An 18,828-nucleotide genomic window follows, 5' to 3' on the forward strand; every position below is an offset into this window, starting at 1 on the left:
TGGCCCTTATCCCCCCAAATCTTTTATGTATCTACCTAAGTGTCTTTTGAACATTGTATCTACTGCTACCACCTCCTCTGGCGGCTCATTCGATTATATCCACCGTTTTGTGTGCAAAACTTCTCCCTCAGATCATCTTTGAATTTCTCCCATCTCCCCTTGAGTTTATGCCCTCTAGTTTAAAACTCTCCTACACTAGGACCATATCTATGTCCCTACTGATTTTATATTTCTCTATAAGGTCAGATATAGCATTAATTAGGAAAACTAAAACTTGTTATTAATTATTTTGAAGGGAATCGATATAAACAAAGGAACACTGTGATTAAGTACAGTGCATTGATTATACCCCATTTTTAGTATTATGTAAAATATTGCCCCATTATTTATCAAAAGATATAGTATTACTATGTGGAAAGCAATTCCAACTGACTGGAATATCTTACACATAAAGATCAGAAAGGTGAGGCTTATATCTGCAAGGGAGTGAAAAAATAAAAGGGGCATCATTAAAACATACAACACCCAGTCAGGTCTCAATATCTTACGATAGTGGTTCACCTAGTGGGGTAACCAAGAAATACGGGTCACTGGTAAAACATGTTGTAAGGTCAGTCATTTAAGATGAGATAAGAAGAAATTCATTTGACTCACATTGTCTTGAGTGTTTGGTTGCAGGTTTGAAGTTGCAATCAGAGCTCACACAATTTTATTAAACAGCAGAGCAGGCTTCAGGGGCTGAATTGTCAACTCTTGCTCCTAGTTATGTTTCCAAATTGATAACTCAATAAACGTGTATTGATGTAGACATAGAAATGTGGAAGTGGTGATTTCAGGTTTAATTCCAATGTTTTGGAGAAATTTGGGTAAGTACATGGATGGGACAGATATAGCGTATTTAGCCCATTTAGACTGTTCAGCGCAGACAAAATAAGGCAAAAGGCTTCTTTCTGTGCAGTAGTGCTCGTCAACTCTATGTGGCTTTGTAAGGTTCAACTTAAAGAGCTGGATGCTGTAACTATGCTTAGTGATAGTTAATGATTGATAGATAATAAGTACACAAAATGACTAATGGAAACTCCACAAATATTTCTTTCTCATATGATAGCAGGCGCAAATACATACAGCTGATAAATGTATGAAGAAAGAGATCAACATACAGTTTGAGTACCCCTTCTCTGAAATGCTTGGTGCTGTAAGTATATCGGATTTTAGATTTTTCATATTTTGGAATATATAATAAAATAGCTTGGGATTGCCATTATTTCTGACTGAGTTTATGTGCTGGCAGTATGCAGTTTTTTGTCTTATGTACTGATGAAGCAGATCAGCAGTTTAGATCTTAGCAAACTCATCAATGAATTCCTCTACTGCTTTCTGAACAGCAGATGCTTTTCATCACAGACCTTTAAAAATTTAATCCCGTGCCTTGTCTTAAATTCTGCAACCATCCTGCTGAATATTCACAATTACTTTTAATTTTCAGAAGGTTGTCATAGTTTGTTTCATGATCAGCATACTGCTAAGCAGTATATAATATGTTCATTCCAACACTGGTGAATCCACGCTTTCAACACATAATTGAGATAATCATTTTTCAATTTATGTGGAGTTTTTCTGTTTTTTGTAACTTCTGTTATTACACAAGTGAAGTCACTTCTCAGTTGTTTGTGGTGTGCAGAGACCTGCGCGACACCAGGGAACCTTCCCAGCATTTTGTGGAATTTTCCATTTGTGACACTTTGTTAGTGCACTAAAACATTTCAGGTTTAGGATATTTTCAGAATTTGAAATTTTAAATAATGGGTCCTCGATCTGTATTTCTTCTACAATAGAACTTGCAAATTGCCTGGTTGCTTTTGAAACCTGATAGCAGTATAATGAATTTTTTCAGAGAACTATACAGGCAAGTTGATAATGATAAAGTGTTTGAGATATTCATAAAGTTTTTTTCTCTCAGCAACTGGTTGTCATTGTCAGCATTAGTATCCTTCATTGATATTAAAAAAAAGAGATAAGAAACTAATTTAAACAACAACACACACAAAATGCTGGTGGAACACAGCAAGCCAGGCAACATCTATAGGGAGAAGCACTGTTGACGTTTCGGGCTTTCGGTTAGTCCTGACGAAGGGTCTCGGCCCGAAATGTCAACAGCACTTCTCGCTATAGATGCTGCCTGGTCTGCTGTGTTCCACCAGCATTTTGTGTGTGTTGTTGTTTGAATTTCCAGCATCTGCAGATTTCCTCGAGTTTGCTGCCCTCTCCAGCACGAGGAACTGGAAGAAAACCAGAGATAACCACCCTGGAAGTCCTGCTTTTCAGCCTTCTTCCGAGTTCTCTGAAGTCCCGCTGCAGAATGTCCTTCCTCTTCTTCCCGATGTCATTTGTGCCAACTGTTCATCTTCACCCTTGAGGATTCCCTGCAATCGGTCCGTGATGTCCTGGTTCCTAGCACCATCCTTAAATCTTGCCTGTTGCCGCAGAAACCCCTTTCTGTACCTCTTACTATGGAGTCCCCTACTACCACGGCTCTTCACGGCCCCTACCCCTCAGCTCTGCTTCTGCACCAATTTTCAGCTCACAGCCCTGTCCACCTCTCAGACTGGTAGTATCTTCTGTCCTGACAGCTTCCAAGAAGGTGAACCTGTTTATGAGAGGTACATCCCCTGGGGTCTCGTGTACTTCAAGCATCCTTTCCTTCCTCATCATCGCCCCCTTTCTCTCTTCTGGTATCCTCGGTATAACGACCTCACTGTAGGTCCTGTCCAGAAAACCCTCGTTTTCACGGATAAACGAGGTCATCCAGTTCTTTCTTCAGTGCTGCAACATGCTCCTTCAGAAGCTGAATCTGGTCACACTTTCCACAGCTGTAGCAGCCGGGGGCACCATCAGTGTCCCTGACCTCCCACATCATGCACGTAGCACACTGAGTCAGCTTAGCGGTCATGTCTTCACCCGCTGCAATTGTGCCTGGCGTAGTCTCCTCACCGAAGACTCTTGAGCCAAAGACTAGCACTTTTTACACCAGGCTCTTCCCTCGACCGGGCCCCTTCCCGACAGGCCAATCCAAACTTTTCTTAAGTGTTACAATTCAACTCGTGTCGACCATTCTGCTGGCTACTTGTACCACACTCACAGCATCCCCTCAGTGAAGTAATTCCCCCTGACATTCCCCTTAAATATTTTGTCTTTCATCCTAAACATATGTCCTTTAGTTCTCATCTTACCTAACTTCAGCGGGGAAAAAACCTGCATCTATTCACCCCATCCATACCCCTTAACTTGGTGTACCTCTTTAAGATCCCCCAGCTCATTCTACTGCACTCCAGGGAATAAAGTCCTAACCTATTCAACCTATCCCTGTAAGTCAGAGCCTCAAGAAATAGCAACATCCTTGTGAATTTTCTCTTCACTCTTTCAATCTTATTGATGTTTTTTCCTGTAGGTATGCATTTTTTATTTATGTATTATTTTCAGGATCTGGTTATTGATAGCATGGCTTGCATTTATTGCCTCTCCCAAGTTGCCTGGAGAAGACTGTTGTGAGCTCTACACCTTTTTCCTCTTCAAACTGGCCTTTGGCTCGACATTCCCTGTGCAACATTTGTACTTCAATTTTTACTCCTGCATATTGTGTTTCCCAGCATAAAACTCTCCAGTGAGCACTGAGATTTATGCTTAAGGGGGCAATAAACATTGTCTTATCCTCAGTTTTGTCTGGCACTTAATTGCAGACAGTGTTTTCTCTTACCTGGTTTATGCACCCTCCTGTGGTAGGTTATCATTACTGCAATGAGGCACAGTAGCACCAGGACCACAGGTATAACAATCAACTTCAAATAAGCAGCTTCACTTTTCTCTAGAGGAAAAAGAAAATGATGAAAATATGAGTTGAATAAAAAAGGGATAGACTTAGGAATAGTATCAATAGGTGGTTGATGAACTTGGTAGTTAAACTGTCTGTGTTGTATGTCTTTTTGGCATCATTGAATATTTGAGTGACAAGGTGGACATAGGTCTCTACCAAAGGAGGTGTAAGGTGCTCCTTTCCTCTGCTAGACTGCAGGTAGCACTTAGCACTTGCTTAACTGCCCCCCATGCCGTGGAAGCAGATGGTGGATGGTCACTGTGCAGCTCATCCATATCACAAGTCCTGGTTATGCAACCACTGACACCAGAAGGTTAATCTCTGAAGAGTTTTTGATAATGGCTAGAGTCACCTATCACGTAAAGACATTGCCCAGTAGAAGGCTATTGCAAACCAATTTTGCAGAAAAAACTGCCAAGAACTATCATGGTCATGGAAAGGTCATGATTATTCATGTCATAGACATGACACATAAAAGACAAATAAATATTTAGACTGGAAATATTAATAACTTGGCAAGAATAAGTGTTATGATTAACAATCTATGTGGTTAACAATCCATGTAGCAGTCTCTTTACACTCTATCCAGAATTTCTTAGAGGATAAGGCCCAAGACTTGCTCCATAGCATTGATACATCTGATGTCAGAACACTTTGGCCATCCTAACCCTGCCAATTTAGCCTTCAAACAACAATTTTCAATCATCAGCATCACTGCCTTTAGCTGTCAGATATTAATAAAAGATACTGCACTGACACTCACAGTTTCACCCATAGTCACAGACACAAAATGCTGGTGAAACTCAGCAGGTCAGGCAGCATTAACGGAGGGGAATAAACAGTCAGAATTGTGGGCCAAGACCTTTCACCGGAACTATATTCCTTTCCATAGATGTTTACAGACTTGCTGAGGTCCTCTAGCATTTTCAAAAGATCAAAAGGTTCAAAGGTTAATTTATTATCAAAGTATGTATGCAGTAGACAACTCTGAGATTATTCATCTCCAGAAACAAAGATCTGGAGATGTATCAATTTGTCAATTATACAGTAAACATTTAGCTTACATGAAATGTGCATTTCTGAGAATGATTACAATTGTTCAGGTTCAATAAAGGACCATAGTTCCCAACACAACTCAGTAACCAGATGCATGCATCTAAGCTTCAAGAAAGGCATATCTGGACTCAGCTTTAATGTCTGGTGTTAGTTTCTGCATATGAGCAGAGGCCACATGACCTGACATTAGAAGCTCTCAACAAGCAGCCAACCTTATTCAAAAGAAAATCAATCAAGAGAAAACTTCTGTTACAACACTGACATAGAATCATAGAAAAGTACAACACAGAAAAGGGCCATTTGACCCACAGTCCATGCCAACCCATTTAAACTATCTAGCCCCATCCATATCCATACTATCCGGGTACCTATTCAAACTTCTCTTAAACGTTGAAATCAAGCTTGCATGCACCACTTGCACTGGCAGCTCATCCACACTCTACCACCCTTAACCCAAGACCCCAAGTTCTAGTCTCACTCAACCTCAGAGGAAAAAACCTGCTTGCATTTACCCTATCTACACCCATCATAGTTTTGTATTCCTCTATCAAATCTCCCCTCAATCTTCTAAATTTGAAGTAATGACAGTTAAGGGCAATTGGCTAAGTACATGGATAGAAGGGGTTTCGTGGAAATAGACCAAGTGGGATTTGTTTGGTGGGCATAATTGTTACCATGGAGAAATTGGGCGTGTTTCCTTGGTGCAGTACTCCCTGACTCAACAGCAGGTTCCCCTTTATCCATTCTCATAATAGAGTGTTGATATAAAAGTAAATGATTTACACTGGGGGAATTATAACTTTAATGGCAGAAATGTGGAAGGTAACTTATGTTACAACCAGAATCCAGAGTACAAAGGCAAAGGGTCAGATTTGGACCATATTCGTCAAAGTTTAAGATGCTCTGTTGGGCTTTTCTCTCCAGATCAATCCTTGCTACATGTTCAACTTGAGCTGTTGCCAACATTCTAACCACATTGACAGTTGGCTGTGTTGCAGGAATAGAGCAAATGGTTTCTGAAACCTCTTTCTGTATAACAACAGCTGCAAAGTCGATGTCTTACTTATGTCACTAAACTTCTCCTTTCAACTCCTGATTTAATCATTGAAATTACTGAAGAAGGATGGTAAAGTAGCACAACAATATTACTGTGCTAACAGCCCAGGTTCGCAAGGTAGAATAGCAGTTCGCACAACACTATTACTGTGCTAGTGACCCAGGTTCAGTTCTGCCCCCATTTGTAAGGAGTTTCTACATTCTCTCTGTAACCATGTGTGTTTCCTCCGGGTACTCTGGGTTAGTAGGTTAATTGATCACTTGGCAAGCTTGGGTTAATTGGGCAATAAGACCCTGCTCTGTGTTGTTTCCCTAAAAACTAAAAATAATAAAACAAAAGAAAAGTATGCTTCAACATATTTAGTTTTAAGTAACAAAATGTTAATTGTCTGATATGTCTGGCTCTGCAGAGAGTGGTGCAGACAGTCCTGCATATCAGGACATTATTCCCACTTTTCAGGACATTCACAAAGACTTGTCCTGAAGGATCATTGGGGACCCGAGTCACTCCAACCACAAACGATCACAGCTGCTACCATCCCAGAAACGATACCACAGCATAAAAACCAGGACCAACAGGAACAAGGACAGTTTCTTCCACCTGGCCATCAGACTGCTTAATTCATGCTAACACAATTGTACTTCCATGTTATATTGACCATCCTGTTGGACATACTATTTATTATAAATTATTATAAATTGCACATTGCACATTTAGACAGAGATGGAAGGTAAAAATTTTTACTCCTCATGTATATGAAGGATGTAAGTAATAAAGTCAATTCAATTCAATGTGAAACAGAGCAGGTAAGGGTAACATTGTCTCCTTCAACAAGAGGGTGAGAGTAAATCACTGACACTACAGTTTCACTCTTGGCCTGAAACATTGACTATTTATTTCCCTCTTGCCTGACCCGCTGAGTTCCTCCAGCATTTTGTGTTTGTTGTTCTAGATTTCCAGTATTTGCCTTATCTCTTGTATTTACTTCTTGTATTAATTGAAGTGGATGGCATGTGTCATTAAAAAACTGCACAGATACATGATTATGATGATGCGGCCTGGAGGATGTCTATTGGAAAGCACATTAGAAGAGGTCTCTACTCATAGCTTCAGGGAACACTAGGATATTTTACATAAAACTGAGTCCCCCAGGACCTCTCATTCTCTGGCAGCTCATGGTATCTCAAAGCAGCAAAAAATTGAGGAAAATTTGCAACCAGTTCACCATTTACATTTATATTCAGCCTGTTAATTTATTATTCTATAGCTGAGTGCCAGCGATGATGAATTCAATGCTGGAAAAAATATTGACGGAAGTTCCAATAACTGATATGCGTGACTGTGCAGAAGTCTTAGGCTAATGTAAAAAAACAATCTGTAAAGAAAAGATGCTTTCAAAAATAATGAAATAAAAATTTCTAAATATCTAAAAGATTATTATAAAGAACAGCAAACAGTAAAAATATCAAATCAAAATTTACTGTGACCATCCTTTCATTCTTTGCCTTTAAAACTGCATCAAATCTCTTATGTACTTTGTCAGTGCAGTTTAATAAGAAAATTGAGATGTTTCAAACATCTCGGAGAACTTGCAGAATTCTTTTGCAGAAGTTTGTTGTCTCGCTTGTTTCTGTCTCTGTCCAGGTACTCTCAGGGAATCTCAATGATGTCGAAATCAGGGATCTGTGGAGGCCGTACAATCTGAAACTCATTAAAAACTCGAGAGTGTCTAAGGCTTTAACGCAGCCCTATGCAAAGCCTCTGCACAGAGGACAGGAGAACAATCAGCACCTAAGCATGGCGTGTGGTGCAAATAACTTGCATTTGCACAGAAACTGGCTACTTTCAACAGTCTCGAGAGTTTACAGAGAATAGTGTGAAAACAAATAAAAACATCTCATTTGTAGACGTTCTGTGTGCAGAAGGACATCTATGAACTCACAGCACATCAAACCTTGAAGTACAGTAGCAGATGGGCCACAGCAGCAGATAGCCACAAATATACATTCAGTTGTCACTTTATATGTACGGGAAGTAACTAATTAAATAGCCACTGAGTGGAAAATGCATAATTGTAAAGAATCATAAAGCTGGTTACATTAATATGAAACACTTCCATTACACATATTATTAAATTACTGTGACTCTTACCATTAATCTCTAGCTGGATTGTGATAAAAATTCTTGGCACTTCTCGACTAAACACAAGACAGGTCCATTTTCTGTTATGTTGTCCAACCTTCTGAATGAACACTGACAGGCTGATGTTACCTTTTTCTGGGGGGTTAAATGTCTTTTCTTTAACAAAACTCTTCCTGCCAGTTTCCATCCAAATGAGCCGTGTTGCTTCTCTGATGTGTGAAATGGAGCAGGTAAGGGTAACATCGTCTCCTTCAACCACAGGGTGCGATGGAATCACTGTCACTACAATTAGAGAAAGTAATGTGTGACATGAGGGTATTTCATACCCAAGATGTGCCATACTTAGCTAATTCCCTTTAGGGTACTTGCTGTAAATAATATTGTAAGTGGAATTTATAATTTTTCCACCCTGGACACCTCAGTATTTTTGAAGTAGAATCAGAATCAGGTTTAATTCTCACTGACATATGTGGTGAAATTTGTTGTTTTGTGGCAGCAGAATAGAGTAAGACATAAAAATATAAGTTCCAGCAAAAACTGTAATAGTGCCAAAGAGGAAAAGACAGGTAATGTTAATAGGACATGCCAAAATCTAATGGCAATTACTGCACATGCAATTATTTCAAACCCAATAATATACAATGGACTGCCCCCACTGGGCATCTTTGGTCATCAACAAGACTTCTCAATGCAGAACTTCAACCCATAGTCATTTGACTTCTCAGCACAGCTCAGCCCTAAGGGATTGTCTATTTTCCAGTCCAAATGGATCACAAAGATTTTTAGGGAAGGGAAAGAAAATATGTTCATCTTAGATCATGTAACTGAAAAGCTCATCAACCTAAAAGAGCAAGTTGGTTCCTCTACGACAGTCACAGCCAGACTGCTGACTAGTTCTCTTCCTTTTTCTTACTTACAGCATTTGCAGATATTTGGTTTTAAAGACTTGAAGTTTTCTTATTCTGTAGTCAAATATACTTTTAAACTATTCTAACACCTTCATTACGGATATCTGGGTGTACACACACAAACGCAAGAGATTCTTCAGATCAAACACGAGGGAATCTGCAGATGCTGGAAATTCAAGCAACAAACACAAAATTCTGGTGGAACTCAGCAGGTCAGGCAGCATCTCTGGAGAGGAATTAGCACTGATGTTTTCAGCTCAGACCCTTCCTTATGACTGGAATGGAAGGGGCAAGAAACCAGACTAGGAGGGTGGGAGAGGGAATGAGTACAAGCTGGTAGGATTACAGGTAAAGCCAGATGAAGGGGAATGCAAGTGGGTGGAGTAGAAGGGATGAAGTGAGAAGCTGGGAGTTGATGTGGAAACAAGAAGAGGGCTAAAAAAGAAGGAATCTGATAGAAGAAGAGCATGGGAGAAAGGGGCACCAGAGCAAGATGATAGGTAGCTAAGGAGAGAAGAAGGGGAGCCATAATGGGGAATGTAAAAAAAGAGGAGGAAAAGGGAGAAATTACTGGAAGTTAGAGAAATCAATGTTTATGCCACCAAGTTGGATGCTACCCACACAGTATATGAGGTGTTATTCTTCCAAACTGAGAGTGGCCTCATCATGAGACCATCTGTTTTACTCTAACAGTACATTTATCTGTAGTCTTCCTAGCATCTTCTGTTAGCATACACTATGTGTTTAACACATAGTTTAACACACACACAAAACTGAATCTAAATTAATTAGTTTGAAGTGCTGCCTTATGCACCTGTTTATCCCCATTACAACTAGATGTTGAATTTGTAACCCTTCATATTTTCACCAGTAAAGGGATCTAGTGAAAGGAATAGGGGAGATGCGAAACCAGAAGGGAATATGGAAGCATGTTTGTCCAAATGAATGAGTAGACATTTCATGCATTCTTGAACTCAGCAAGTTTACAGACAGTCTGTGGCTGAAATTGCCAGAATCCCATTAAGTTCATACCATAGCTCCACCAGGAATCTTGGAAAACGACAGAAAATGCTATTTGTTGCCCGTTGTTTTACCAATGTCTCCTGAAGCCCACAATAAATTGGAACTCATAGTGAATTTCAGTGCCACTGTCTATATGTTCTAAGCCTTACTTTTTGTGGTTATCAGTTCCACTGTTAAAAATTCCAGCGTTTCCACAGTACATGTGTAATTGCCTGCATCTTCAAATTCTGCAGGGCAGATCTGCAAAGGAAAGCTCATCCCATCAAACTCTTGCAGCCTGATTCGATTCCAAAATTCTGGGGTAAGTGTGGAGTCCCTTTGTCCTTTGTCATCAGAAGACATCACCCTAGTTCTCTTTTCATGATTGTATTTCTTCCAGTACCATGTTGATTGATTACGGTTCTCAGTTTTACAGTTCAGGTAGAGCGAATTGTTACCAAAAATTGGCCAGAAATGTGTGTACTCTTTCCCATAGTTTGCTGAAATAGAAAAACAGCTAATGATTTAAAAACAACAAACACAAGGAAATCTGCAGATGCTGGAATTTCAAACAACACACACAAAATGCTGTGAAACACAGCAGGTCAGGCAGCATCTATAAGGAGAAGCACCATCGAAGGGTCAGGGCGAAGGGTCTCGGCCCAAAACATTGACAGTGCTTCTCTTTATAGATGCTGCCTGACCTGCTGTGATTCACCAACATTTTGTGAATGAATTAATAAAGATGGAGGGACAGGGACAGAAAGAGAATGTGGAGAGAGAGAAGGAGAGAAAGAAATAAAAATAGAAGGAGTGAGAAAGAAGTGTGATGTTCAATCACATTTGTGGTTCTGGCAAGTGAAATAGGAAAGACACTGACCTTGAATAGGTATGTTAATAACTTATTTACAAACAGTAGAAATTCAACCCAACATTTATGTTCCCTAAGTTACGGACAATACAAAGCTGAATATTCAACAAATATACTTAGTTAAAATTTCACATAGAGTATACCTTCTGAATCGTCTTGTGTATCTTTGCCTTAAACAAATGAAGAAGGGAGCAAATCCCTTCCATGAACTATTTTATATACCCAGGATTTTTGAATCTGGATATCAGGCACCAATCCAGTGGGAAAAAAGCTGCAGTTTCTAAACCAGCCAATCGCAACAGAAGTGGCTTTCAACAATTGGAATAAGTCATGCCCCGACAGGACAAGGAGAATGAGAGGAAGAGAGGAAGAGGAGAGAGAGAGGAAGGAGAGGGGGAGAAAAGAAAGAGAGGAAGAAGAGGAAAGATAGAGAGATGCAGCAGAAGGAGCACTCCCCCATCAGTTGTTATTCTCAACTGATCAGTTATTCATGAACCAGTATTAACAGCAACTGAAGCACCCAAGTCAAATTTTGAGTATTGGTGTCATGAGAGGAGAGGAACCATCAGAAACACAAGGAAGGAAATGTACACATGCTTCAATCAGTTTGCGACTGGTTTAACCTGGATATCACAATTTGGGCACAAGTCGACGAAGGTTTCTTTTAGAAGCTTTAGTTACAGTCAATTTGTTTTTCAATAACTCATATTTACTCCAAGGGAGAATTTGCACTTACATAAGCTGATGTACAATTCGATATCGACTGTGAGAACTGTTCTTCCATGTTCTTGTATTTCACAAGCATATTGTTTCTCATCCTGTTTCTTGACATTGCGGACCATTAGGTAGATTGTGTTATTCAACTGGATCTGGCCCATATTGTTTATTCTGTTGTGGGATGAATTTTTCTCAGTCCACTGAAGACTGACAGTGTCAGGGAGCCTGGATATGATACAGCTGAGGGTGACGTCACTGCCCAGCCATTGATAGCGAGGATCTTGCTTCACTATATGTTAAAAGGAGTGGAATAAAGAAATGAGAGAATCTGAAATGATTTGGAATTGTTACCCTGGAAAATCTCTATTTACTCATTCATAATTTAATGCCACCAGTCTTTGGCAAATGATGGATACTGTACAGTGACACATGAATAAAAGACAAGGAATGAAAATTGCATTTCATTTGATCTGACTGGTTGAGAAGGGATGTAGCTTACTGAGATTATAGGAGGGACTCAGGAAGGTGAACAGGAGTAATTGTCAAAATGTACACTGGCAATGTCAGATTCCAAGCACAAAGGAAAGAGAGACTCCAATGAAGAAACAACAACCAGAGTGTAGTTACAAGAAGTCCAACAAGAGCATTGGTGGCTCAGCTGAGCTGCACTGCAAGACGAAACATTCTCAAAACTACAACCCCATTATGAGCGCTAATCAGGTGTCCTCTTTAAATAATACAAGCAACACATAATCACCGAGCCTATCTAAATAAGTCTGAGGAGAGAGCAATCAACAAGAGGCACTGCATAAAAAAGAGCTTCCTTTTAATCAGGTCCATGTACCAGATACACCAAGGTTCAGCTTCTGAGAGAATATATTAAGGAAATGGAATTTCAGCTCGATGACCCAGATGGTGTGTTACCTTCCTAGTGCCAGTATCAGGGATGTCTCAAATTGGGTCTAAGGAATTCCTAAGGTTGAAGGTCAGCAGCCAGAAGTCTTGGTGTACTTTGGCGTCAATGACATAGGGAGACAAGACAAGGAGGTCCTGAGGAGAGATTTTAGGGAGCTGGATAGAAAGCTGAAAACCAGGACCTCCAGGGTAGTAATCTCTGGAGGTCTGCCTATACAGCAGGCTTGTGAGATTAAGCAACACACACAAAATGCTGGAGGAACTCAGCAGGCTTGACCGCATCTGGGAAAAGAGTACAGTCGACCCTTTGGCGGCTTTCAGCCGGAAACATAGACTGTATTCTTTTCCTAGATGCTGTCTGGCCTGCAGAATTCCTCCAGCATTTTGTGTGTGTTGTTTACACTTAGTGGCACATGGCACAGGCAGACATCCAGAGATTACTACCCTGGAGGTCCTGCTTTTCAGCTTTGTGTGCTGCTTGGACTTCCAGCATCTGCAAACTTTCTTCTTGCTAGTGAGTGTAAGAATAGGATGGTTTGGCAGGTGAAAGTGTGGCTGAGAAATTGGTGCAGTGGGCAGAGACTCAGATTTATAGATCATTGGGATCTCTTCTGGGGAAGGTACGATCTGCACAAAATGGATGGGCTACACCAGAAACCGATGGCGTCCATTATCCTTGCAGGCAGGTTGGTTAAAGTTGTTCGGGAGGGTTAAATCTTATTTTGCAGGGGCATTTGAATTGGAGTGCTGAAGGTGAGGTAGCCAGTTTACAAACAGAGGCAAGATGTAGTGAGACTCCTAGCAAGGAGAGGCTGATGACAGGGCAAAATTACTGTCAACAGAATGAGTTGCAATATAAAAGGCAGACAAAGTCAAAAAGGGTGAATACTGGACTGAAGGTGTTACATTTGAATGCACACAATATATGACAGAGTTACAGATTGATATGTATGATATTGTAGGCATCACTGAATTATGTCTGAAGGAAGATTAAGGCACAGGTTACATCCCAAAGAGGAAGGAGCATTCAAAGGCAAGATGGCAACCATGACTAACAAGACAAGTCAAAGCCAACATAAAAGCCAAAGAGCAGGCATGTAATAAAGCAAAATATACTGGTAAGTTAGAGGATTGGAAAGCTTTGAAAAACCAACAGAAGGCAACTAAAGAGTCATTAACAAGGAAGGGATGAGATGCAAAAGTTAGCTAGCCAATAATATTAAAGAGGATACCAGAAGATTCTTCAGATAAATAAAGTTTAAGAGAGAGCGGAGAGTGGATGCTGGACCACTGTAAAACAATGCTGGAGTGGTAGTATTGGGGGAAATGTAACTGGTAGATGAACTGATTAAGTACTGTGCACTAGTCTTCACAGTGGTTGGTGTTGGCAGTATAGTGGAAGTTTCAGGTCTCGGGTTATGAAGTGTATGAAATTACCATTATTGGGGAGAATATTCTTGTGAAATTGAAAGGTCTGAAGGTTGATAAGTGACCTGGATCAGATGGTGCACGCCTCAGGTTTCTGAAAGGGGTGGCTGAAGAGATGGTAGAGGGACTGGTAGCTTTAAGAAAGTAGAGACACTATGGAAGAACTTAAGCAGATTAGAAGAATGGGCAAGGAAGTGGCAGATGAATACAGTGTCAAAAAGTGTATGGCTCTGCACTTTGGTTGAAGAAAAAGAAGTGTGGACTATGTTAAATGGAGAGAAAATTCAAAGATCTGATGGGCAAAGGAACTTGGGAGTCCATGTGCAGGATGTAGTAATGTAGTATTTATTTCAAGGGGACTAGAATATGTATTGTTCAGGCTTTATAAAGCACTGCTGAGGACTCACTTAGAGTACTGTGAGCAGTTTTAGGTACCTCCACTTAGACTGGATGTGCAGACATTGGAGCGGGTTCAAAGGATTTTCATGAGAATGATTCCAGCATTGAATGGCTTGTCACATGAAGAGTGTTCGATGGCTCTGAGCCTGTATTCATTAGAATTCAGAAGAATGAGGTTACCTAATTGAAACCTATCAAATGGCAGAAGGGCTTGATAGAGTGGATATGGAGAGGATATATCCTTTGGTGGGAGAGCCTAGGACCAAAGGACATAGTCTCAGAATACAGAGTCGTCCTTTTAGAATGGAAATGGAGAAGAATTTATTTTGTCAGCGAGTGGTAAATCTGTGGAATTCATTGCCACAGGCAACTCTGAAGGCCAAGTACATGTATATATAAGGCAGAGGTTGATATATTCTTGATTGGTCAGTGCATTAAGGAATGTGGGGAGAAAGCAGGAGATTGGGGCTGAGAGGAAAATTGGATCAGCCATGCTGAAATGGTGGAACAGACTTGATGGGCAAAATAGCCAAATTTTGCTCCTATATCTTATGGGCTTATGGTCTAAACTTAACAAGTTAAAACAGAAAGCATCAGGAGACCACATTACAAAGAGCAAGTCACTCAAAAGGCAGAAGGAACTATAGACAATTAAGAAATTTTATTAAACAACAATTAGCCAATTCAGGGGCTCAAAAATCCTCAGAGCCCCATGCTCTCCAGCTGCTCACAGAAGGCTAAAGAGCCTATCAAACAGATTTTCATATTATAAAAAAAGAAAAAAAAATCTGCAGATGCTGGAAATCCAATTAACACATACAAAATACTGGAGGAACTCAACAGGCCAGGTGGAATCTGTGGTAAAGAATAAACAAGTTGATGTCCAATACCCAGACTACTCCTGATTAAAGGTCTCAGCCTGAAACTTTGACTGAGTACACTTGGGCTTTAAGGTTATTTCGGAAGTCAGGTGGAGAGGGAATGAACCTGGGGCTGATGGTGGAGAATAGGACGTGATTGTGAAGAAGCAGTCAGTGTGTGTAGAATATTAGTTGAGGCACCATCAAGAAGGAGGTACACTAGCATGAGACTCATGTCAATATTCCAGGAACACCTTCCTCCACACCTTCATCAGATTTCTGAATGGACAATGAACCCAAGTAAACTAGCTGACTATTTAGTTATTTACTTTCGTTCTCTTTTTTTGCACGACTTATTTAATTTAATGATATACATATATATTTCTTATTGCAATCTATAGTTTGTATTATTATGTATTGCAATGTACTTCTGCCACTAAACAACAAAAAGCCACGACATTTGCCAGAGATATTAAATCTGATTCTGACTCTGAGCCCTAAGACAGAGCAAGGTGAGGTGACGAAAGGAGATCAAAATGGCGAGACCGATTATTTTCCGACACGGATATGGAGCAGGCCAAAGAGTGACAGAAGCAATGGCAGAAAAGTACGCTGGTTAAAGTTGTGAGTAAATTTGTCAAACGTTCCAGAGTCACAGATAGCAGATCTGGCCACATTCATGAAAGAGGAACAGGAATCTGCTACGTTTGGACCGAGTGAGGAGAGGAACAAAACCAAGACGGCAGAATGAAGAAGTGGCTGGAATGCAGAATTCTCGACGTTCACATTATTAAGCTCACGACAGTCTGGTCCACAGTCAACGGACAAATGTAAGGAAAATGCAAGACAAAAACAATTGTACTCTCATTATCATTATACTTTGAATGAATATTTGCAATCTTTGTAGGACTCCTCTAAACAAATTGTGGATTAATTATTATTAATTCACAATCTCTCGTCGAATTCACTAGTCTTAGCTTAACTACCTTCGGTGATAAATATTTCATACTGTTTCAGTATTTTCCCCTCGGGTGCCGTCTGTCTGAAGGTGAACAGGCCGGCAGCTTCAAAAGCAGCTTTTTTAATGGTTAGATGACGGGAGTCGTTGATCCGATGAAACCAGAATGCATAGTCTTCACTGAGCCACTCTGCTGTCCAGCCGTCCACGTTAGCCTTCACTTTGACCAGTGTTTTCGAGCTGAGATTGTCCCGGTGTGGGCTCCATTCCCAGACACCAACGCCATCAAAGGGAATATCCGATCCATTCAGCACAATGTGTTTTTCTTGCGTCCCGATATAAATAGGAATGGTCTCATCTACGAGAAAGTTGAAGATATTAGCACCTTTAGAATGCATTACAACTCGGTCAGGAAATTTAAATTTCACTTACAAGTAACATGCCGGAAAAGTCTCGATTCACTAGAGTGGAAAGTCTATCCATCCGAACTTAACACATCGGCTTCATTAGACTGGTTATGTCTATCTTATCCCCTTATTTCAGTTTTAATTGAGTAGCAGTCATTCCTAGTGTGAATAATTTTAGACACTGGCTCGCAGCCAAGTGTCTAAAAGATGTTCCTCTGCCCGAGAAAGAGCGCGAGTACTTGTTGTCACATTCGCTAAGTGGTTTGTTCGAAAACCATTGGTCACTTACCCTGTGTGAAAACGGAGCCGGTCAGCAGGAAGAAGATAGGCATCATCATCCATCTTGTCATTGTGCCCCAACAGCCCCGTCTCTTAGTATGTCGCTGCCTTTCTGCGCAGCAGCTGGGTTTCAGCCGCTGAAAAGTTCTGTAACAGCCTGTTCAGCACAAGTCTCTTTTCTTGGTCTCTTGCTGACCTCAACGGTCAATGGCTTCCTGTTGAGCATTGAAGAGAGGCTGGGGCTGTTCTTTCTTTCCCCCTGAAATATAAGAAGACAACAAAAGAGGCGCAGTATATAAAATCATTAGGTTTAGAAAGGGTGAATTGTCACAGTCTTTTTCTCAGGGCAATGACATCTAAAAATAAAAGTCTCCAGTGTAAGATGAGCAATGTAAAGACAGAGCTCGGTATAAGGAAGGACCCATCAGGAAAAGTGATGGAGCTTTGTTTAACTGCAATGTTTAAAATACATTTTGACAAGTATTTGAACTGAAATAGTTTAGAAAAATATACATTAAATAAAGACAAATGGGGCCAGCTCAAGGAGGCAGTTTTGTTAGCATGGATTAGATGGACTGAAGGGCCTATTTCCACATAATGCCTCTCTGTTTGTGCTATTGTTTTCTTACAACTGACGACATGATAGACTCTTCAAAAATGAGTTTAACCGGAGTCCTTTATTGTATGAACATGCTAATTACAGCTTTGAAGAATCAGATCAATAGTCAGCATGGAAGGCTGGGTTTCCATAGTAGATACAATAAATGGCTTGAAATATTCTTATTTACAGCATAAGTAGAAATAGGGACAGCAGTGAGCAATCCAATGTATCTGTTCCAGCATTCATAACAACATAAGAAATACAGTGAGAGCAGGATGGCTGATCTGACTGTGGACTACCAGATTTTTCCCCATAATGCTTCATTCCTCTGTAATGCAAACATTTTATCTGTCTAATTTTATATGTTCTTTAAGTTCCTTCCCCCCCCCCCATTCATCTGAATCCCATCAAGTACATAGACCCAGTCGACTTAATTTCTCCTCATATGCTATCACCCTCAGCTCCAGATTCAACCAGGTGAACCTCCTCTACTCTGCCTCCAAAGCCACTATATCCCTTTCTTTAAGTAAGGAGACTGAACTACACAATTCATTTAGATCATGTCTGATCGTCTAACTCATCCCCATTTTCCATTATGATTAGTATCTCTGGATTCCTTTGAAGACCAGAATTTACCTATTTCTGTTTTGAACAAAGGATGAAGAATTCCAAGGGCTGAGAAATCCTGAAACAGGGGGCTTAGGTTTAAGGTGAGAGGAAAGATTTAATAGGAACTTGAGAAGTAATTTTCTTACTCAAAAGGTTATATGTATGTGGAAGGAACTGCCAGAGGAAATAGCAGGTACCATATAACTTTTTAAAGACCTTTGGGCTGTTAAGACAGGTTGAGAAGAATATGGATCCAGCGTATTCTCCTAAACTTAGAAAGGGTTCCTGAGCAGGTAAGGATTGCAGGGATATGGATCCAGGCAGTTATATGGGATTAAATTAATGACACCTTGGTTGGCACAAACATTGCTGATCCTAGAGGCTGCTCTTGTGTTATATTCTTAAAATAAAGGCCTGTTACAATTTGTAGAGATACTCTAGAAAGAGGGAAAATAATAAACCAGCCATAAATTGTGAGCAATTATATTATCCCAGATACTCTCAGCCAGTTCAATCATAAGACCATAAATCATGGGTTCATAATTAGCTCAGCGAGCCCATTGAGTCTGCTCTGCCATTCGATCATGGCTTTTTTCCTTCTTGTCATATGCTTTACAGCTCTGAGAAAACTGCATTACCAGCAGATTAAATTCAGAAAATACACACTTGTAAATCAAAACTTACACGTGGTATAGGGAATTGTTTATTAATACAATGATTATGCTTCTTTCATAACTTTATTAATTAA

The 18,828-nt window shown here is 40.2% G+C and overlaps 1 protein-coding gene across 1 annotated transcript in view; it reads right to left on the bottom strand.

Annotated features, from left to right (window-relative positions):
• LOC132405175 (uncharacterized) overlaps positions 1 to 17,011 on the bottom strand; it is a 28,560-nt gene extending 11,549 nt beyond the window's left edge. Inside the window, exons 1-6 of the mRNA XM_059989873.1 lie at positions 16,881 to 17,011; positions 16,213 to 16,542; positions 11,644 to 11,913; positions 10,207 to 10,536; positions 8,136 to 8,408; positions 3,755 to 3,862 (exon numbers count right to left, since the gene is read on the bottom strand). Of these exons, the coding sequence (XP_059845856.1) occupies positions 3,755 to 3,862; positions 8,136 to 8,408; positions 10,207 to 10,536; positions 11,644 to 11,913; positions 16,213 to 16,542; positions 16,881 to 16,941 (1,372 nt within the window). The 5' untranslated portion in view covers positions 16,942 to 17,011. The remainder of the gene's footprint in view (positions 1 to 3,754; positions 3,863 to 8,135; positions 8,409 to 10,206; positions 10,537 to 11,643; positions 11,914 to 16,212; positions 16,543 to 16,880) is intronic.
• Between the last annotated feature and the right edge of the window lie 1,817 nt (positions 17,012 to 18,828).

Source organism: Hypanus sabinus, chromosome 15, assembly GCF_030144855.1.
Source record: "Hypanus sabinus isolate sHypSab1 chromosome 15, sHypSab1.hap1, whole genome shotgun sequence".
Classification (NCBI taxonomy): Eukaryota; Metazoa; Chordata; class Chondrichthyes; order Myliobatiformes; family Dasyatidae; genus Hypanus; species Hypanus sabinus.